The sequence below is a fragment of the Pristis pectinata genome, chromosome 16 (genome assembly GCF_009764475.1).
Source record: "Pristis pectinata isolate sPriPec2 chromosome 16, sPriPec2.1.pri, whole genome shotgun sequence".
NCBI classification, from domain to species: Eukaryota; Metazoa; Chordata; class Chondrichthyes; order Rhinopristiformes; family Pristidae; genus Pristis; species Pristis pectinata.
The window spans coordinates 41,068,463-41,091,529 of NC_067420.1; the positions used below are offsets into that span (position 1 = coordinate 41,068,463).

General features: G+C 46.2%; 3 protein-coding genes across 4 annotated transcripts in view; 2 read left to right on the forward strand and 1 right to left on the reverse strand.

The window, feature by feature from the left end:
- LOC127579052 (uncharacterized) overlaps positions 1-23,067 on the forward strand; it is a 407,687-nt gene that overhangs the window by 72,602 nt on the left and 312,018 nt on the right. The window lies entirely within an intron of this gene.
- matn4 (matrilin 4) overlaps positions 1-23,067 on the reverse strand; it is a 61,014-nt gene that overhangs the window by 21,898 nt on the left and 16,049 nt on the right. Inside the window, exons 2-4 of one of the 2 annotated variants that reach the window (XM_052031575.1) lie at positions 6,399-6,554; positions 3,121-3,690; positions 1,498-1,620 (exon numbers count right to left, since the gene is read on the reverse strand). In XM_052031575.1, coding sequence (XP_051887535.1) covers positions 1,498-1,620; positions 3,121-3,690; positions 6,399-6,510 — 805 coding nt within the window. In that variant the 5' untranslated portion in view covers positions 6,511-6,554. Of the gene's footprint in view, positions 1-1,497; positions 1,621-3,120; positions 3,691-3,944; positions 4,048-6,398; positions 6,555-23,067 lie in introns of those variants that run through there. The other variant, XM_052031576.1, reaches the window with a different exon arrangement.
- The window catches only part of rbpjl (recombination signal binding protein for immunoglobulin kappa J region-like), a 55,129-nt gene continuing 52,516 nt past the window's right edge, over positions 20,455-23,067 (forward strand). Inside the window, exon 1 of the mRNA XM_052031577.1 lies at positions 20,455-20,587. Coding sequence (XP_051887537.1) covers positions 20,539-20,587 — 49 coding nt within the window. The 5' untranslated portion in view covers positions 20,455-20,538. The remainder of the gene's footprint in view (positions 20,588-23,067) is intronic.

The following is a 23,067-nucleotide window of genomic DNA, read 5'->3' on the forward strand; positions in this document are numbered from 1 at the left end:
GGACCCACATGTCAAAAGATAAGCTAGCCCGTTTTTATCAACATATAAATCCTATATGTGACAGATGTAAATTGAATGTGGCTTCTTTGACACATATGTTTTGGTCCTGTCCTCTTTTGGAAAAATATTGGAGAGACATTTTTAACATTATCTCAACTGTATTGAATATTGATTTACAACCTCATCCTATCACTGCAATTTTTGGATTACCAAGGATAGAGTCTGGCCATTTATCTGCTTCCGCTAACCGTATGATTGCCTTTGTCACATTAATGGCCAAACGATCCATTTTGAGTAAATGGAAGGATCCAATACCCCCTACTACTTTTCAATGGTTCTCTCAAACTTGGAAAAAATTAGGAGTGGTACTGTTGATCCTTCGCTTAAATTTGAAGATATTTGGAGTCCATTTATTCAATATTTTCACATGATATAGATCCCCTTTCAATAATTCTTCAATTTAGAGGAACGGAGTTGACGACATAATATTGCTCTGTTTCTATTGAGAAATTTTAGTCCAGTCTTTTTTTTTCTTCTTTTCTTTTTTGTTCTTTTTGAAATTTTTCTGTTTAGTTTGTTTTGATATATTGTTTATAATTTTTCTTATTGATTTGGGGATTGTTTTTCTCTTTCTTTTCTTTTACATATATAAGAAATCTTTTTCTTTCTTTTATATTATATTCATTTACTAAGAGATCAAGGGATCTACAGATTTTTTTATATTTTATTGTTCTTTATGATTATCTATGTCATGATTGTTCTCCCGATCTCTTTGTATCACATGTACAAACATTGATGTTATATATTAATCTGTATTAATTTGGAATCTAATAAAAAGATTAAAAAAGAAAAGAAAGAAGAAGTATCGAGATATTATTGTTCCTCAAAGCCTATAGATGAGATGTTAAACCTGGTGAACTTAAAAGATCTCAAGGCACTATTTTGAAGAGAAGGAGTTCTCCCAGTGTCTTAACCAATGAACCAGCTTCAGTGAAACAGATTATTTGCTCATTGTACTTGTGGGAGATTGCAAAGTCCAAATTGGCTGTCATGATTCCTACGTTACAACAGAGACTATACTTAAAGTCATTCATGGTAAATGCTTTGCATATTCTGAAAGAGACATGAAAGGTGCTCTTTAAATGAAGAACTTCGGCAGGTCAGGCAGCGTCTGTGGAAAGAGAAGTAGAGTTAATGTTTCGAGTCAACGATCTCTCCTCAGAATTGGGAACTCTCACTTCTCTCTGTCACAGTTCTGATGAAGAGTCTTCAACCAGCAACATTTAACTCAGTTTCTCTCTCCACAGACGCTGCCCAACCTGCTGAGTGTTTGCAGTATTTTCTAGTTTTAGTTTGGATTTCTAGCATCCGCAGATTCTTTTCATTTTTAATCCAGGTTGATGCTCATGCATTTGGTGTCTGCCCCTTGCTCCTTGACCCTAACGGATCAGCTTATGATCACTGCAGCTTCTTTACACGAAGCACCCCAAACTTTACCTGTACAAGTCTTCTTGTCTTCATTCAACACGTAACCCTCACGGCAGGCACAGTAGAAGGATCCAGGGCTGGAGACACAGATGTGTTGACAGCCGTGTCTCCCATCAGCACACAGGTCCTGAGCTGGAAAGTTAGACGGATGCATCAAACTTAGGTGCTCATTTTGTCCTGGGAGCAAGATTAGTGAATGAAGCACGTGTGGTAATGTTAAGGCTGGATGCATAACACAGAACTACATGCGATATATTCAGGACAATATATAAAAGGGACTGTTTAGAGACCAAAGAGTGTTAGTACTAGACAATATACAACTGGGATAAAATAAAAACAGAAACTGCTGGAAATATTCAGCATGGTCTGGGATGGCAATTCAAATGCACAAGAATGTAAGAAGCTGCAGAGAGTAGAGGACTCTGCCCAATGCATCACGGGCACATCCCTCCCCACCATTGGTAGTATCTATAGGAGGTGCTGCCTCAAGAAGGTAACATCTGTCATCAAAGATCCCCACCATCTGGGCCGTGCCATCTTCTCGCAGCTACCATCGGGCAGGAGGTACAGAAGCCTGAAGTCCCGCACCACCAGGTTCAAGAACAGCTACTTCCCTTCAACCATTCAGTTCTTGAACCAACCTGCACAACCCTAATCACTACCTCAGTACAGCAACACTGTGACCACTTTGATCACTTTACACTACAATGGACTTCTTTTGTTCTAATTGTGTCCTTTCTTGTAAAAAATGTGTATAATTTACATTTAATTTACGTTTTTCTTGTGAATGCTGCTTATCTGATGCTATGTGCCTGTGATGCTGCTGTAAATAAGTTTTTCATTGCACTTGTGCACACATGTACTTGTGCATATGACGACAAACTTGACTTTGACCTTGAGGTCAGGCCACATTGTGGGAAGAGGTTTCGAGCTGGAGACAATTCCCAATGAAAGAGTTGTGGCTGTGCAAATGGGTTTTTGTCAACACCTTATCAAAGGGAAGGAGATTCCACTGAGGATAAGCAAGACCCACTTCCCACAGATGCTGCCTGACCTGCTGAGTATTGCCAGCATTTTCTGTTTTTACTTTAGACCTCCAGGCATCTGAGGATTTTTTTATCTCCAATGTATAACTCGGAACTGTTTTGAATGAAAGGTCATTGATGTGAAATGTTAACTCTGTTGATGCTCCAAGCCTGTTGAGCATTTCTAGCATTTCTTGCTTCAGATTTTCATTATTTGCAGCTTTTTTCTTCAGATCTATAACTGTGATTACACACAGATCAGACAGTGTTAGGGATAAAACAATAAGTACCTGTTACTGTACATCAATCAAAGAGGCTGTAATATATATCTGGAGTAGCACGCAGTCCAGATGTGCTATTTTGTGTTTAGGATAATGATAACATGTCTGACAGTGCTCAAGGTGCATTATACACAGGTATACTGGAGTGTGGGAGATTGGAGTGTGCTGCCTACAAAGATATAAGAAACCATGTCATGCATCATACACTCAGGCATCATGTAAAGGGAGGAACATTACCTGGAATGGGAAATGTAGAGGGTAGCAAATAAAATGGAATATTGTACACGATCTTGAGCATTTTGATTCTCCATTTGCTTAGCACTTACCACACAATTTGTCCTGGAATGTCTTGGCAAACTGTTCGATCAGGTCAAAGGTCTCGACCAAGAAGACATGTTCCTCAAGAGGCAAGGAGGCCATGGCTCTGAGGGAACTCATCTCTGCCCTCTGCACTCCGACAGCGTAGATCTCAATACCAGCCTCGCGGGCCCGGGCTGCCACCTCAGTGACCCTGTCCTGGGGTCTCCCATCCGTTACAATGATGGCAACTCTTGGGATCTTCATTGCCAGGGGCCGAGCACCTTCCTGCTCTGTGAAAGCGACATTCATGGCGTACTGGATGGCCAATCCAGTCATCGTGCCTTGGGCCAGCGGGATCACCTCTTTGATGCTTTTGATCATGTCAGCTTTCTTCTGGAAGGTCTTGAAGGAGAAAACGTTCTGAATTTGGCTGGAGTATTGGATCAGTGCCACCCTGCTGGCGTCAGGTCCCACCGTCAAGAAGTTGATCATGTCAATCACAAAATTCCTCATCAACTCAAACTCAAAGGGTCGGACACTCCTGGAGCTGTCAATGATAAACAGCAGATCAATGGGGCCGGTTGTGCACCTTCTATCTGCAAAGAAAGACAGGACATGTTATAGCTCCACACCATCCAGGACAAGGCAGCCCTGTGATTGACAACCCATCAATCATCCTAAACGTTCACCCTCCGCCCCCCCCCCCCCCCCCCACCACCAGAGCCCTGTGGTTGCTGCGTGTGCCATCTGCAGGTTACTCCGAACCACCTCCCAAACCCCTGACTTCTACATAAGAACAGAAGAAAACAGGAGAAGGAGTAGGACATTCGGCCCCTCAATCCTGTCCCACCATTCAGTATGATCATGGCTGATCTACACCGGCCTCAACTCCTCTTCATTTCCCAGCATTTTGTTTGTTGCTCCAGAGTCCACCAGCTGCAGTCTCTTGTATCCCCACTCTCACTCTGACCGATCTGTCTGAACTGTTCCAACGAAGCCCAGTGCAAGCTTGAGGAACAACACCTCATCTTCTGTCTCGGAGCATGAAGCCTTTAAGTCTCAATAGCAGTTCAAACAATTTCAGATTAACTGCTCTCTCTCTTTGTATCAGAACTGGCTACCTCTGCTGTAGAGTTATTCATCTGTAATACTAACACAACTTCTTTCTCTCCACAGACACTGGGCACTCCCAGCATCCTCAGCTTCTGATTTCATATCACAGTAACGGTTCTGATCTGTGTTTCCCTGTTTTAATGTCACATGGTTTTCTCTTCCTCTCTCTCGTTGACTTCCTTCATTCCTCTAGGGCAGGCATGGTACTGTAGCGGTTAGCGTAACGCTATTACAGCGCCAGTGACCCGGGTTCGATTCTGGCTGCTGTCTGTAAGGAGTTTATACTCTCCGTGTCTTTGTGGGTTTCCTCTGGGTGCTCTGGTTTCCTCCCACATTCCAAAGACGTACGGGTTAGGAAGTTGTGGGCATGCTATGTTGGCGCCGGAAGCGTGGCGACACTTGTGGGCTTCCCCCAGAACACTACGCAAAAAGATGTATTTCACTGTGTGTTTGAATGTACATGTGAATAATAAAGATATCTTATCTTATCTTAATGTACCTGCCCCACAACCTCTGCCAGCAGTGTGTTCCACGCACCCACCGCTCTGTGTAAAAAACTTACCCCTGACATCCCCCTTACACCTTCCTCCAATCACCTTAAAATTATGTCCCCTCGTGTTAGCCATTGTCGCCCTGGGAAAAAGTCAGCAAATTAACGCAAAGTCCTGACTATAATTAGCAATCTATAATACAAAGCAAAAAAAGAATGATATTAAAGGTACTTCTAAAAAAAACCAGTGCATTTTTGAGAAACTGCATCTCTTTTCAGAGATCTGAAATCCCTCAGGAATGGATCTAAGTCCTGGAACTCCCTACCCAACAGCACTGTGGCAGCCCCTTCACCAGCAGTACCACAGAGATTCAAGCAGGCAGCTCACCACAACTTCTCAAGGGCAGTTAGGGATGGGATTAATGTTGACCTCGATGAGGAAAATAATAAAACCTCTCTTTTCTCCCCAATTTTTCCTCGTGACTCTATTTCATGCACTGGTAAGGGACAGGAAGGCTCTTTTGAGGATATCTAAGTGAGACCCAGAGAGGTGGGTTATTAGGAGGTGGCTCAAGAACAACCTGGGACATAAGCCAGGGTCACAATGTTATTCAGTTACTTCTCCCTTTCCAGAACGCTGCTATGTACTACCAGACTCAAGGACAGCTTCTACCCCACTGTTATAAGACTCCCAAAGGGACCTCTTGTACATTGTAGGTGAACTCTTGACCTCACAATCTACCTCCTCATGGCCCTTGCATCTTATTGTCTGCCTGCACTGCACTTGCTCTGTAACCGTAACACTACACTCTGTATTCTGTTATTGCTTTTCCTTTGTACTACCTAAAAATACTTATGTTTTTGAAATGGAGAAACAAAGTACTGCAGATGCTGGAATCTAGATGAAAAAATACAATGATGCTGGAGGAACTCAGCAGGCCAGGCAGCATCCGTGGAGAAGAGCAGGCGGTCAACGTTTCGGGTCAGGATCCTTCTTCAGGACTGAAGATAGGGGAAGCCCAATATATATAGGGCTTCCGATATAACGTTGACTGTCTGCTTTTCTCCATGGATGCTGTCTGGCCTGCTGAGTTCCTCTAGCGTCTGGTTATGCTTTTGAAATGATCTGTATGGATGGAATGCAAAACTAAGTTTTTCACCGTGTCTCGGTACGTGACAATAATAAACCAATGCCAATTCCAATAATAAAAGCAGACGTCACAGGATCTGCTCATGTCTGTGGATACCTCAGGATGAAGAAGCAGAGCTAATGTTTTAGGTTGATGAACTATCAACAGAATGTCATCTCTGTTTTACTCCCCACAGTTGTTGCCTGACTTGCTGAGTGTCTCCAGCATTTTCTGAAGTTCCGCTTTTATTTTAAGCACACAAGGCACTGAAAGATACAGAGCAAGTGCTGATAAATGGGACTAATATTGATGGGTATCTGATGGTTAGCATGGACAGGGTGGGCCGAAGAGCCTGTTTCTGTGCTGTATGACAGTGTGAGACCCACAATATTTTGCTTTTGCAAAGAAGTAACTGAATAAGAGCAGCTGAGAATGGATTCCTCTCACCATTTCCTTCTTGTCCCAGGTCACACACTGTCAATAGTGTGCCGTACAGAGCTTTGCCACAGCTCCTCTGTTTCAGATGATGTTGCTCTTCAACGTTTCTTTTTAACTCAAAACCCTTTCTCACCTGCAAGCATTTTGTCCCTTATCTTCAGCTGTTTTGTCCTGGCCGACTGAACCCCGTCCATGAGCAGAACTTCCATTATTAGGAATAAGGCGGCTGCCAGGAGAAGCTTCATCTTTCAGAGCAAGGAGTGGGATTGACAGAGAGACAGACGCACACCTGGAGAGCAAAGAAAGAAAATCATTTAGCCACACAAAGATCTGCACTGAATATTCCTGCCACTGATTCCCATGGCTGAGTCTGTCTGGAAACATTGATAGTTGGAGGGCAGTGGGAATCTTTTAAAATTAATTCATGGGATGGTTGTATCATTGGAAGTGCCAACATTTGGAAGTTGAGGTAGTATAAGGGATACCTTCTGCCTCTCCTCCGTACCAGGAGGTACAGAAGCCTGAAGTCTTGTTCAGGCTGCCGCAAAACAACAAATTTCACGACATATAAGTCAGTGGTAATAAATCTGATTCTGGTTCTGATTCTGATTGTTGTAAAAACCCACCTGGCTCCTTATCCAATATGGCCTATATGTGACTTCAGACCCACGAATGTGGTTGACTCTTAACCACCTCCTCAGTCTTAGGGTCAATAGTCAAAGCTACCAATGTCTACAACCCATTATAAAGAAAGAGGCCATTTAGGCTGTCTGGCTGTACTGGCTCTTTGAAAGGTATTAGATGGGGTAGGCCTCGAGGAGATGACTGGGATAGGGAGGGGCGAGACTCTGGAGGGGTCTGAAACAAGAATGGGAGTTTTAAGGCTACAGCAAGAGCGATATTAGGTCGGTGAGCAAGATGGTGAATGGGACTCGGTGTAAGTTAGGCCACGTTAGAAGAGTTTTGGCTAAAATGGGAAGCTGGGTGATAGACTGCACATGATGGAAATGCTCAGTAGGTCTGTGGAGAGAGAGAGAGGGAGAGAGAGAGAGAAAGAGAGAGAGAGAGAGAGAGAGAAAGAAAGAGAGAAAGAGAGAGAGAGAGTTAACATTTTAAGTCAGGGAGTCCTCCATGGGCTCACGAACTGAAATGTTAATTCTCTCTTCTTCTCCACACCCTGATCTGCTGAGTATTTTTATTTCATATTTCCAGCATCTGCAGTGTTTTGATTTTATGCTTAATTAGTAAGTGAGTTCAAGTTAATGGAGAGTGGGAGCTGGGGAGCCGACCAGAGAGAACTGGAGTAATGGCTAATGTCCAGGCTTGCTGCTTAGAACCATAGAACCTTCTAGTCCGTGCCAAAACTTTATTCCGCTAGTGCCATTGACCTGCACCCAGTCCATAACCCTCCAGACCTCTCCCGTCCATGTATCTATCCAATTTATTTTTAAAGCTTAAGAGTGAGCCCGTATTTACCACGTCAGATGGCAGCTCGTTCCACACTCCCACCACTCTCTGAGTGAAGAAGTTCCCCCTAATATTCCCCCAAAACCTTTCCCCTTTCACCCTAAAGCCATGTCCTCTTGTACTTATCTCTCCTAATCTAGGTGGAAAGAGCCTGCTTGCATTTACTCTGTCTATTCCCCTTCATAATTTTGTAAACCTCTATCAAATCTCCCTTCATTCTTCAACGCTCCAAGGAATAAAGTCCTAGCCTGTTCAATCTTTCCCTGTAACTCAACTCCTGAAGACCCAGCAACATACTAGTAAATCTCCTCTGCACTCTTTCAATCTTACTGATATCCTTCCTATAGTTAGGTGACTAGAAGGTGAGGGGCAGAAGGCTTCTGGCCACTTTTGTTTCAGTGTGTTTTAAGTTGACCAAGTTAGTTTGACATCTGGGTATCAGACTGGCAGAAACCTTGTCAGTTTGAAAGGAGCAAGACAGGGGCTCAAGGGAAAAACACGGCAGCATTTGGCAACAGGCAGTCTCAACAAAAATGGCGACTCCACTTGCTGAGACTCCAGCCAGTGAACTGCGGCGGAAAGTTTATCTTCCAATAACATTGATTCAGATGAAAGGTACACAATCCAACAATAGCAAGACTTAGAATCGACCTCAAAGGCAAACTTTGCATGTGATAATCCTTTCCCCACACTCTTTAATCTTGTTGCTTTTCCAAGAGAGACTGCCAAATCAAGCTATCACCAGGTTTAAGAGGAGAATTGGTTCTTGTGGTTTAATCTGTGCACTTTGAACTGAACTAATGCTGCTCAGACTCTATTTCCTTTGAAAGGATAATATTACTGTGTTAAGATATAATTGTAAAACACTTTATTTTTCTGCGTGAAGCATAATTATGGGAGCTTGCATTACGAAGGGATCACAGCTCAAAATGCTTCTATGGCTGTAGATTGCTTTGGGAATTAGGTGCTGTATAAATTCAAGAGAAACGTCTTTGCCCGTTGAGTGGTTGGAGTGTAGATCTCCCTGTCACATAGAAAGGCTCAGCTGAACAGTGCAGTTGCATAGAAATTGGTTAACTAGTAAATTGGTTTACTATTGTCACATGTACCGAGGTACAGTGAAAAACTTTGTCTTGCATACCATCCATACAGATCATTTCATCGTATCAGTACATTGATGTAGTACAAGGTAAAACAATAACAGAATGCAGAATAAAGTGTTGCAGTTACAGAGAAAGTGCAATGCAGGCAGACAATAAGGTGCAAGGCCATAATGAGGTAGATTGTGAGGTTAAGAGTCCATCTTTTCGTACTAAAGGACAGTTCAATAGTCTTATAACAGCAGGATAGAAGTTGTCCTTGAGCCTGGTGGTATGTGCTTTCAGGTTTTTGTATCTTCTGCCTGATGGGAGAGGGGAGAACAGAGAATGTCCAGGGTGAGTGGGGTCTTTGATTATGTTGGCAGCTTTACCAAGGCAGTGAGGAGTGTAGACAGAGTCCATTGAGGGGAGGCTGGTTTCCGTGATGTGCTGAGCTGTGTCCACAACGCTCTGCAGTTTCTAGTGGTCTCTGGCAGTGCAGTTGCTGTACCAAGCCGTGATACATCCAGATAGGATGCTTTCTATGGTGCATCTATAAGAACTGGTGAGGGTCAATGTGGACATGTCAAATTAGCATGCCAAGGTAACTGGATAAACACAGGCAGCGTGAGGGACAGAGGAAGAGTGGCGTTGGAAATTACTCCCAGTAGGTGCTGGGGCCCACACCCTGGTGCCTGAATTCTGGCCTGGAAACTTTCTGACACTTCAAAAGATAGACTTGTTTAGATGACACCTTTCACATTGTTCTCTGCCTGCACCATTGCATTTTACAGTGTTGTGATGTCAGAAAATGTGGCAGCCAATTTGTGCACAGTAAGCTCCCACAAACCACAGATTGGTAATGTCTCAGGTAATCTGTTTTAGAAATATTAATGAGGGCTAAGGCAGAGGGGGAATCCCACTGTTCTTTGAAGCTGTGCCATAATAACTTCTACATCCACCTGAGAAGTCAGTCCGGTCCTTGGTTTAAGAGCTGGTCCTAAAGGCAGAGCTTTTGACAGTGCTGCACACTCACAGCACTGCATAGTTCCAGTGGAGGCAAAAGGGGTGTGTTGAAGTTTTGGGTTGACACCCTGCATTAGGACTGGAGTTGGGTCTTGAGCTGAAATGTCGACACATCCCATTTGTCTCCACAGATGCTGCTTGACCTGTTGAGTTCCTTCAGCAGTTTGCTTTTTGCTCCAGATTCCAGCATCAATAGTCTCTTGTCTCCATAGTTCCACTTCCTAACATTCTTTCATTGCCAGAAAACCCATCAAGGAATCTGAAGTCGAGAATTCCAAAGATTTACAAAGTAAAAAGCTTCCTCCACATCTCAATCACAGAACCACAGAGAGATACAGCACAGAAACAGGCCCTTCGGCCCACTGAATCTGTACTGGCCATCAACCACTCACTTACACTAATTACCCTAATGCATTTTATTCTCCCTACATTCCCACCAACTCCCCTCAGAATGTACCACTCACCTACACACTGGGGGCGATTTACACTGGCCAATTATCCTACCAACATGCACGTCTTTTGGGATGTGGAGGGAATCCGGAGCACCCGGGGAAAACCCACATGGTCAAGGGGGAGAACGCGCAGACTCCACACAGACAGTGCCCGAGTTCAGGATCAAACCCTGGTCTCTGGATTTATGAGGTAGCAACTCTACCAGCTGCTCTTCTATGCCGCCCTAAGCTCCCATAATCCTAAATGGCCAACCCCTTATCCCAAGACTGTCGTCTGCTAGTTCTAGACTCTCCAGCCTTAAGGAACAACCTGTCAGCATCAAACCTGATAATTCCTTTCAGAATCTTGTAAGCCACCAGTGTATATCAGTCCTCCCAACCCTGAGATGCCATGCTGCCTACTGACCTTCAGTCTGAATGAAAACTGATGGCAGCGTAAAACTAATGACAGGTTTGCTACAGCCTGCCTTGTACTGTCACCAGAGCCTTAGTTCCCTTTCATTCTCTCATCCATGCTTGCAACTGTCTGGAATAAATTATCTGATGTATGTACCAAGCCACTTTTCATTACTACATTGTCTATCCCATTTAAAGCTTATTAGAGCAATATTTCAACCATTAATTTATTTGATTGACCTTTGAGTCTATCATAGGAAGAGTAATTTTTATTTAATTTTGCCATCTTCACCCAGCTCTATTTAAATAGCTGTTTATTTCTCCCCCTTGTCACTTCTACAAACATCAGGCTGTTAATTGAGTAAAGAAGCTAAACATCAAGTGAGTTTAACTGCCCATTTTTCATACTTGCTGGAGTCTTTCCAGTTCTACTTTTTCCTTTGTGGCTCATGTCCTGTTGAGATCACAGCAATTCCAATGAATAAGGGGCTGAATTGATTAGATAAGTCCTATTGCAAGGTGATTGGTGTGGGAAGCAGTCTCAGGTAGGTCCTGATTTTCAGTCACCTGGTACATCTGCACTATCCTCCTCCAATGCCTATTCATTGGGATTGTTCGTGCATGCACCAACTTTAAGCAATTTTTGCTTTAATTTATTTGTTTACAGTATATGGCTGTTGCCAGCAAAGGATGCATTTATTGTCAATCAAAAAACTGCAAAACCTGGAAATCTGAAGTAAAAACAGAAAATACTGGAAACACTCAGCGGGCCAGGCAGCATCTGTGGAGAGAAGAGTTAATGTTTCTCTTTCCACAGATGCTGTCTGACCTGACGAGTGTTTCCAGCATTTTCTGTTTTATTGTCCATCTCTAATTGTCCTACTCCAAGGAGCAGTTGAAAGTCAACTGCACATCATTCCCCAGTGGATCTATCCTTAGTTCTTGTGTTGACCTTTCTGGAATCTTGAGGAGGGCTTCTGCATCCCTTCCAAACCTTTGGTGTGTTGTCCTCCTTGCTGCAGCTCCTGTGGACTTGCACACTCTCTCCACTAATGCCAGGAGTCCACCCAATGTGGATTACAATATACTCCCCACTCTATCCCGTCTCAGGAAGGTGACAGCAGAATACAGGTGTGCGCTGATGACCGCCAGCTCTATCTCACTGCCACCTCTCTCAACGTCACCACTGCCCTTCTCATTAGCCTGTTTCTCTGAGATCCAGTATTTGATGGGCAGACATTTTCTCAACATTGGCAGGACCTAAATTCGCAGGATTTTTTGGAACATAGAACAGTACAGCACAGGAACAGGCCCTTCAGCCCACGATGTTGTGCCGAACTAATTAAGCTAACGACACCTATTCCCCTCTGCCTGCACATGGACCATATCCCTCCACTCTCTGCACATTCATGTGCCTATCTAAGAGCCTCTTAACCGCCTCTATCGTATCTGCCTCCACCACCACCCCTGGCAGCGCATTCCAGGCACCCACTGCTCTCTGTGTAAAAATTACCTGCCCCGCAAATGTTCTCTGAACTTTCTCCTCTCACCTTAAATGAATGCCCTCTTGTATTAGATATGTGGACCCTGGGGAAAAGATACCAGCTGTCCACTCTATTTCATTATTTTGTAAACTTCTGTCATTTAGCAATGTGCAAATTGGCCTCCACCTTTCCCTCCATGGTGACTATGCTTTGTGTCTAAAGTACTTTGGAATGTCCAGAGGTGTGACATAAATAGAGGTCTTTCTTTAAAACAAGGATTAATTTCCTGTTATGGCTGGAAACTCTGTACCACATAATGTTAAAGCATTGAAAAATATCTTGTATCACTGGACCCATTTGCAACTTGCTAATCTTCTATTCAGACCTCTGGCCCTGTGCTCTGAGTCCAAGTTAAATATCCCACTGAACAGCATCTGTTCCTTACAATTACAGTCAGGGTGGTTGTTTTGGAACAGAAGGGTGCAGTATATGATAACCACCGACAGCATAACACATGAGAGAGGAAGATCACATCCTCTTAATGTTCTTTGTCTATTGTGCTTGAGCAAATAGTTTTTTTTCCACCAACTAAGCAGGCAACTCTGATTGGGGTGCTGGGGGGTTGGGGGGTGCAGTGTGGGCTTACAAATAAAGCGAGAACTGGGCCAACAGTAAAGAGGTGGCCCTGTTGCCAGATCAGTGGGCGTGGAATCGTCGTCATGCTGTAATCTAATTCTGATTCCAGGTGGTAATTCTATTCCATACAATGACAGTTTCGCCTTGCAATAACTTCCAGTAAACTTGTTTGCCTTTTACAGTTATTTATTAACCAATGTGTGCCATATTGAAGAAATAAGTCACATATCTATTATACTCAGGGCTAGCTGTCTGTTTGGGATGATAATGCTGCTGGATGTCAGTCACAGAGTCATACAGCATGGAAACAGGCCCTTCAGCCCAACTGGTCCATGCCGACCAAGATTCCCATCTAAACTAATCCCATTTGCCTGTTGTTAGTCCATATCCCTCTAAACCTTTCCTATCCACATACCCATCCAAGTACCTGCCTCAAGAAGTCCCAACCTGCTCAACCTCTCCCCATAACTCAGTCCCTTGAGTCCCAGCAACATCCTCGTAAATCTCCTCTGCACTCTCTCCGGACTAATGGCATCTTTCCTACAGCAGGGCGACCAAAACTGAACACAATATTCCAAATGTGGCCTCACCAACATCTTGTACAACTGCAACGTAACATCCCAACTTCTATACTCAATGGCCTGACTGATGAAGGCCAGCCTGCCAAAAGTCTTCTTCCCCACCCTGTCTACCTGTGACGCCACTTTCAGGGAACCATGTACTTGTACCCCTAGGTCCCTCCATTCTACAATAGAGGGACCTAGGGAGTCATTTGTCCTAACTCTACCATGTGTCTCCTTCCTGAGAACCACTCAGGGTGGATGCCTGGCAGTAGCAGAGGGAGTGTGCTACAAGTCAACTGCAGCTACAGCAAGGAAGAGGTAACATCAAAGGGAGGGAACATGGAAGTGCTGGGGTGAGGTGGTGAGCAGAAGCCCAGCTTCAGAGAGACTCTCTAGTCCTTCCTCTTAACTGAAACACTCCATCCCAGGCAACATCCTGGTGAATCTCCTTTGCACCCCCTCTAGGAACAAAGGCTCTCTGCTGTATATATCTAGCAGAAGATAAAGAGTGGGAAGTCTCATCTGAGGTCTCTCTATCCATGACTTGCCCATGTACTGTCAGTACTTCCAATGCAGTATGTGTATGACGTTACACAGTGATAGCTGGGTAGCTGGGACACAGAGCCAAGAGGTTGGGGTTCAAGTACCTCCCCAAGGGCCTAAGTGCGATATCTAGACTGGTGCTCCAGTGCCGGTACTGAGGGAATGCAGCTCCCCAAAGACGTTGATGTTAATCCATTGCCCTGAGTCCCCTTGTAGGTTGTTACAGAAGATCCGAAGACACCATTTGAAGAAGACAAGTCTTCTAGGTCCCAAACAGTACTTATTCCACAAATGACACCTAAATTATCATTTTGTGGGAACTCGCTGTGCAGAAATTGGCTGCAGCCTTTCCTGCAGTACAAAAATGACAGCCTTTGCTGTAAAGGGCTTTGAGACGTTGGGAAAGGTGCTATATAAAAGCAGAGCTGAGATATCTTCAGTGCAGCAGCTTTGATACGTCACAGGAGGAGTCGGCTGCTGGATGATGTGCATTTCCAGGGCTGGTCCATTCCACTTGGTGTTGAAGACCTTTGATACAACTCTTTGGATATGTTCGAAATAATCTAACCTTTATGTTTGGCTTCCTGCACAGGTTCTAGGAGCTTGGTGCACAAAGGGAGCTCTTGTTCTCTCCCCTCTGCTCACAGTTCAGCCTGTTTTCTGCAGTCTTTATACTATCTTTAACAGATACATCTCAATAGTCACTGGGGACAGATTACGCCACAGAGTTGAACCTATCCTTGAACCGATCGGTTATAAAAGGGAAAGGGCATAATTGAAGGAAAATGTCAGTCTTTCTCTCAAAGAACAAACCAAATATTAAGTGCACATTAATGCTGTTATTGATAAAACACTATTACTGTTTAAGAATCATATTGTTAGACTAGACTTGTATTCATAGAACATAGAACAGTACAACACAGAACAGGACCTTCGGCCCACAATGTTGTGCTGACATATCTATTCCCTCCTACCTACAGAATGCCCATATCCCTCTATTTCCCTCTCATCCATGTGCTCATCCAAGTCCCCCTTAAAAGCACCCACTGAATTTGCCTCCACCACCCTATCAGGCAACGCATTCCAGGCATCCACCACTCTCTGAGTAAAAAACGTACCCTTCACGTCTGTTCTGAACCGACCCCCTCTCACCTTAAATGTACGCCCTTTGAGTTTAAAAGAGTGCAATACAATGAAAAGAGAATTGACACAAGTGCTAGGATTCATAGAAACATACAACACAGCACATACAAACATGCTTGAGAACACATTCCACCAGGCTTCTATCCCGCTGTTATTAGACTCTTGAATGGACGTCTTGTACAATAAATAACACCTGATCTCCCAATCTACCTTGCCGTGGCTCTTGCACGCTATTTCAGTACCTGCACTACACTTTCTCTGTGACTGTAGCACTATATTCTGCATTCTGTTATTGCTTTTCCTTTTTACTACCTCGATGTACTGAAGTATGGGATGATCTGTCCGGATGGCACGCAAACAAAGCTTTTCACTGCATCTCGGTACATGTGACAATAACAAACCAATTACTAATCACCACAGAAACGGGCCCTTCGGCCATCTCGACCATGCCAACTGTGATGGTTATCTACACTAAACCCACTTGCTCACATTAGACCTCTATTCCCCTACACCTTTCCTGTCCAAGTACCTATCCAAACACCTTTTAAACATTATAATACTATCTGCTTCCACCACCTCCTCTGGCAGCCTGTTCCATATATTCACCACCCTCTGCGTGAAAAACTTACCCCTCAGTTCACAGTTCCGCTAAACCGCTTAAAGCTCTAGTTCAGTCCCTGCTGGGGTATTGTGCACAGCTTTGGGATCCACACTTTAGGAGGGACGTGAAGGGCGCAGAAGAGGTTTGCAAGAACCGTCCTGGGGATGGGGAATTGGGTAGACTGAGGAAGCAAATGGTTCTCTTTAAAGCAGAGAGCTGATAGACGGGTTTAAAATAATTGCGGATTTAGATAAACAAGAAAAGTAGTTTCCATTGTCCGAAGGGTTGATAACAGGTTTAAGTAAAGAACCGAAGGCAACATAAGGATGTTTTCCCTTTCACACCACAGCTGGTTAGGATCAGGCAGTACCTGATAGGAAGATGGAACCAGATTCTACTATGATTGCATTGGAGGTTCATAGAGTAATGCAGCACAGAAACAGGCCTTTTGGCCCAACTGGTTCATGCCAACCTCACTCTAAGCTAGTCCCATTTTCCAGTGTTAGGCCCATTCGGTATGTCACCAAAGACTCCTGCAAATCTCTAGAGATGTACGGTGGGGAGCATTCTGACTGGTTGCATCACCGCCTTGTATGGAGGCTCCAATGTGCAGGATCGCAAGAGGCTGCAGAGGGTCGTAGGCTCAGCCAGCTCCATCACAGACACAACCATCCCCACCATCAAGGACATCTTCAAGAGGCGGTGCCTCAAGAAGGCAGCATCCATCACTGAGGACCCTCACCATCTAGGACATGCCCTCTTCTCATTACTACCATCAGGGAGGAGGTACAGGAGCCTGAAGACCCGCGCTCAACGATTCGGGAACAGCTTCTTCCCCTCCGCCATCAGATTTCTGAACCATCCATGAACCCATGAACACGACCTCATTATTTTTGCTCTATTTATTTATTTTGTAATTTATAGTAATTTTTATGTCTTTGCACTGTACTGCTGCCACAAAATGACAAATTTCACGTCATATAAGTCAGTGATAATAAATCGGATTCTGATTCTGAGATGACGGTGGAGGCAGCTCCTCTGTCATCATTTGAGAACTATCTAGGCGAGCAGCAGAATCATCAGGCATAGAAGACTATGGGCCAAGTGCTGGTGAATGGGATTAGTATAGAAAGGTACTTGGTGGCACGCATGAACATTGTGGTCTGAATGGGCTGTTCTGTACTGTAAAACTCCATGATGCTAATAGCTTTCAAAAAAGAGTTGGAGAAGTAGTTAAATGCAAAAAGAAATAACAGGGATGTGGCGAAGAGCAGGAGAGGGCACTGAAGTAGATTAGTCTTCAAAAGAAACAGTAGAGACCTGATGGGTTGAATGGCCTCTTTCTGAGCTGTATCCTTCCACGATAGAGAAAAGTAGTTTTCTCTGGTGGGAGGTCCAGAACACAGGGAATAATCTTAAAATTACAGCTAGGCTGCCCGGGGTGATGTCAGAAAGTGCTCCTTTCAGACAAAGAGCACCGAGATACAAGAGTCTGCAGAACACTAGAATCTGGAGCAAAATACAAACTGCTGGAGGAACTCAGCAGGACAGGCACCACCTGTGGAGGGAAACGGACCATCAATGTTTTGGGTTGGGACCCTTTGTCCTGAAGAGCATCTGGAACCCTATTCCCAAGATGCCAGGGTGAAGTGTGAATTTTAAAACCGAGACAGTGTTATTACTAAGAATGGTTATTACGGACAATGGGAGCAAGATGGGTGCAAGGAACTCTGCCTTTTTTAGTTATATGTGACTTCAGACCGACCCACTAACATCTGATGTGACCCAGCTAACCAGTTCGGGGACAATTCCGAGACAAGCAAGGAACACTCACATCCGATAAACAAATACTATTATAAAGAGGCATGCAATTGGCTCCCATGAACAGGAATGCAGATGAACTGGTGGTCATTGGGTGTGTAAGTCTTTCCATGCACCAAGTCCTGAGTACACTTCAGCCCTCTCCTCACTGACACACCCACGCTGGCTGCCAGGAAGGCAATTCTTTGTTGGAAAATTTCCATCCTTGTTTTCAGATCCCTGCACACCCGCTGCCTCTGTCTCCTCCTACACCCTGTAGCTCCCTGTCTCTGCATTCCTCCAACTCTGCCCTTTTGTACAGCCCTGATTTTCTTTGCCCTCTTCAGCTACCAAGTTTCAAAACCCTGGAGTTACCTCCCTCAACCTCCCCATCTCTTTCCCCCTTTAAAACGCCCCTTAAAACCTCCCCTCTGATCATTTCTCACGGTCTTTACAATTGCATTAGAGGGATTGCACAGAAAGAGACCATTCGGCCCAGCATGCCAACATTTCTTCTACTCTCTCTTGTTGCCTCCTCCCTCCCTCCCAGATGAGGAGTCTTGAACCTAAGTATCAATTGTCCATTTCCCTCCATAGATGCTGCCTGACCCATTGAGTTCCTTCAGCATCTTGTGTGTGGCTGGAATCTGGAGCATCTGCAGTCTCTTGTGTACCTTCTTTCCTCATCTCTGTCAATGGGTGTAACCCTCTGTCTCTTCCTCCCCCACATGCTTGTCCAGTTTCCCCTTAAATGCATCCATACCGTTCCCTTTAACCATCCCCTATGGAGCGAGTTCCACATTTCACCCCCCCCCCTCCCAACTCGTTGGGTAAGGAGGCTTCTTCTAATATGAAGTGCCTTGCCAACTTTTTATTGTTTTAAACAAACAGCTGGTTGTTGCAGTTTCAGAGACCCACATTCAGTAAGAATGGACCAGAAACTGTGAGTTCAAATCCCACCAGGGCAACGCGTGAAACTGAATTCATTCCTAAATCAATGACCATCGGTGTTGTATTATGATGGGACAAATCCAGCGGCGTCACTGGCTGTCTTCAAGGAAGGGGAACTTCCTCCGATGTTGTTGATCGACACAGTCTCTGCCGCGTCCCGGTGCATCCGTTCCAGACACAGGCTGCTTTTCAGGACGGGCGCTCCCCAAATACAGTCTACGTTCGATGGCCAAAAGAGGTCGGCATGAGCATTGTGGGCCGAAGGGCCGGTTTCTGTGCTGGACCAATATACGACACCTTAAATGCATTAAAACGCAGGGGATATTTCACATTGCAGTTTTGAACTAGTACGTCTTGGGTTTCAAGATTCGATTAAGACGCTAACATTCGACTTCCTCTTCGTAACTCTCTCAAACTGAACATTACCAGCTCAAAATCAGAATGTAAGGTGGCTTTCCACTGTAACCCGCCAGACTTCAGATCTGTGGCTGTAATCTAACAGTCTCCCAGCGTCAATGCATTAATGTTTAATGAAGGTGCTGCCGGCTTGCATTCAGTAGCTACTGCCTGTATTAAACGTTTTATACGCGGTACATGTCACAGGGTTCTCGCCTCCTTCCCTCCTCTCCCCAGCTTTGCTGAACTCCCCCTCTCTGTGTCGTTGTCGAGTTCCCAATTCCCCTCTCCCCGACTCCGAGCAACTTTCCCCCGACCCCCCCCCCTCCTTATCCTTGCCCCTGTCTCTTCATATCCCGAATCAGACAGCTTCCCCCCTATGTCTCTGTAAGACCCCCCCCCCCCCACACACACCTCTCTCTCTCCCTTCCTCTGTCTGGCAAATTCCCTCTCATTACCCCTCTATCCCCCTCCTCATCTCTGGTATGATTCTCTCTCTCCCGACAGGGGAACTTAGAGAGCGAGAAAAAGGGAGCCATAGCAGAGACCTGGAGGGAGGGAGGAAGAGAGAGAGAGAGAGGGGCGGGGGGGGGGGGGGGGGGGGGGGGGGTGGGGGGAGGAGAGAGAGGGGGAGAGAGGGGGGAGAGGGAGAAATTCTCTCTTTATCTCTTTCTCCCTTCCTCCCTCCTTGTCGCTGGTAAGTTCTCTCTCTCTCTCGATCTCTTTCTCCCTCCCTCACTGTCTCTGGTATGGTTCTCTATCTTACTTTCCCCCTCTCTTTATCTCTCTCTCCCTCTTTCTTTCTCCCTCCTTGTGTCTGGTATGGCTCCCGCCCCCCAGCTCTCTCCTCCCTTGTCTCTGTAAGATCCCCACCCTCTCTCTAAATCTCTCTCTTTCTCCCTGTAACTTCCTCCCCCTCTCTCCCCTCGTCTCTGGGGTGTTTCCCCCCTCTCTCCCTCCCTCCCCCTTGTCTCTGGTATGGCTCCCCCCTCTCTCTCCCTAAATCCGCTGCCCCCCTCCCCCGCCCTGTCTCTCTAGGCTGGGCTGCCCCCCCCCCACCCCAGCCCCCTGGCTGGACTGCCCCCCACCCCCTCAGCCCCCTGGCTGGACTGCCCCCCCCCACCCCCTCAGCCCCCTGGCTGGGTTGCTCCCCCCCCTCAGCCCCCTGGCTGGGTTGCCCCCCACCCCCTCAGCCCCCTGGCTGGACTGCCCCCCCCCAGCCCCCTGGCTGGGTTGCCCCCCCCTCAGCCCCCTGGCTGGGTTGCCCCCCCCCTCAGCCCCCTGGCTGGGTTGCCCCCCCCCCTCAGCCCCCTGGCTGGGTTGCTCCCCCCCCCCTCAGCCCCCTGGCTGGGTTGCTCCCCCCCCCCCCTCAGCCCCCTGGCTGGACTGCCCCCCCTCAGCCCCCTGGCTGGGTTGCTCCCCCCCCCTCAGCCCCCTGGCTGGGTTGCTCCCCCCCCCTCAGCCCCCTGGCTGGGTTGCTCCCCCCCCTCAGCCCCCTGGCTGGGTTGCCCCCCACCCCCTCAGCCCCCTGGCTGGGTTGCCCCCCCCCCCCCCTCAGCCCCCTGGCTGGGTTGCCGTGCCCCTCCCACTCCCTTGTTGACAGAGCGCCGGGAGGGCGTGAGAACAGGCGGCGAGAGCAGCAGGTGGAGCGGAGGGCAACGCAAACAGAGCGAGGCGGGGCGGCTGGAGACGGCAGCGGAGGGAGAGGGAGAGGGAGCCGCAGCCGCCCCGCCACCATGTCCCGGGAGCCGCCGCTCTCCGCGCACCACGGCCGGACACTCCACAGTAAGTAGCCGGGCATGGAGGGAGGGTCCCGGGGCGCCGCACACGCAGGAGGATTGGTGCCAACTGTAGAAACTGCCCAATTTAGGGAGGCAATGATCATCCCAAAGGCATTCCCAGGCTAATTCCTAGAAGTTGTTCCCATTGTCTTGCCAATGGTCATTCCCTGTGGTCATCCCAGGGTTAATTAATTCCCGGTGGTCATTCCTGATTGGATATTCCCAATGGTCATTCCTGATTAGATATTCCCAATGATCATTCCCTAGTGGTCATTCCTGATTGGATATTCCCAATGGTCATTCCCCAGTGGTCATTTCTGATTGGATATTCCCAATGGTCATTACCCAGTGGTCATTCTCAGGGTTAATTTCAGTGATCATTCCCAATGGCCATTCAACATTGCCACTGGCTGTTCAACATTCCCAATGGCTGTTCACCATTCGCCAGGATTACTTCTCAATGGCCATTCTCACTGGTTACTCCCAGCGTTAAATCCCTGTGGTCATTCCTGATGGCCATTCTTATCATTCCAAGAGTGAGTTACGACCAGACTTTCCCAGGTTCTGGAGTGGTTTGGTGTGACCTGGAAATAGTCCCATTCATATTACACTCTAGAAATAAGTGGTTTTCAGAGGTAAAGCACTGGAAGCAATGCTTTTGCAGGCCCATGTTATCCCCCTGCAAGGACACCCCTGAACTCCTCAAAGTCCCTTTCTCTCAAGTTCTTTCCCTCAGGAGTAAGTGGTGAGCTGAAATAAAGATGAAGGAGAGAATTACCAGGGAGAGACCAGGCACAAGGGGATATTATCACCACCAATGCTCTAACCCCTAGAATTCCCTCCTTAAACCTTTGTCTCTCTACCGCTCTCTCTTCCTTTGAGATGCTCCTTGAAGCCTTTGACCAAGCTCTTGGTCACTTCCCCTGACATCTCCTTCTGGGGCTCAGTGCCAAAATGCCCATCAAGAATGCTCTTTCCAAGTGCCACCGGACACTTTCTCTATTGAAGTGCCATACCGGTGCAAGATGTGGCATCGATAATGCTAGAATAATGAACTGCCGACTGATTAATGAATTAGTAACAAGCTGGGGGATGGTGCTGTAAATTGGTACTAGAGTGAGAATGATGAACACTTTTGCAGCTCAGTGCCTATTAGGGATTAAAACTCAATCCAAATCCGACCTGACCGTGCCCAGTCCAAACCCAACCCCAGCCTGAGGATGTGTGACAGTGTGGTACAGCTGGTAGAGCTGCTGCCTCACAGCTCGGGAGACATGGGTTCAATCCCGACCTTGGATTCTGTCTGTGTGGTACTGGCACATTCTCCCTGTGACTGGGCAAGTTTCCTCTGATGCTCCGGTTTCCTCCCACATCCTAAAAATCTGCAGGTTGGCAGATTAATTGACTGAAGTAAATTACTCTTAGTGTGTAGATGAGTGGTAGAATCTGAGGGGCAGTTGATGGGAGTGTGGGGAGATATTTGAGGCATAGATAGGGTAGACAGCCAGAATCTTTTCCCCAGGGTAGAAATATCAAACACCAGAGGACGTGCTTTTAAGGTTGGAGGGGGGAAGTTTAAAAGCGACGTGAGGGGCAAGTTTTTATTTACTCAGAGAGTGGTAGGTGCCTGGAATGGGTTACCAGGGGTAATGCTGGAAGCAGGCAGTTTGGTGGAATTTAAGAGGCTTTTAGATAGACACATGAATGTGAAGGGAATGGAAGGATATGGACGTTCCACAGGAGGAGGACATTTAGTATAAATTGGCATCAAGATCGGCACAACATCTTGTACTGTTCTTTGTACATTCTCCCTGTGTCTGCGTGGGTTTCCTCCGGGTGCTCCGGTTTCCTCCCACATTCCAAAGACGTACGGGTTAGGAAGTTGTGGGCATGCTATGTTGGTGCCGGAAGCGTGGCGACACTTGCGGGCTGCCCCCAGAACACTCTACGCAAAAGATGCATTTCACTGTGTGTTTCGATGTACATGTGACTAATAAAGAAATCTATGTTCTACATAAAATGGATCATGGTAAGGAATAGTGTAAATGGGTGGCTAATGATCAGAGTGGACTTGTTGGACTGCAGAACCTGTTCCTATGCTGTATCTCTTCATGACTTACAATTTTTTTCCATTCCTGATCCATCAGGATTGGGAGGAATTTCAGAAAAGCAGGAAGAATTAAAAACTTGCTGTGCTGCATATGCTTTACTGCAGATTTAGAGCAAAGAACATTTCTAGCAATCATGGACAGATTATCATTATTGAGATAAAGTCCAGAGCCAAACTGATGGGGCATAACTCATCCCCACCCAACACTACATGTTCTATCAGAATAGCTTCTTTTCTCTTGACATCTTTACCAACAAATCTATCTGAGACTCGAAGGCTGTTGTTGACCGCTGGGGTCTCTGTAGTCTCCTGGTGGAGCTGTACATCTCATTACTCTTTGTGGAAGAAGTACTTGCTGATTTTACTCCTGAATA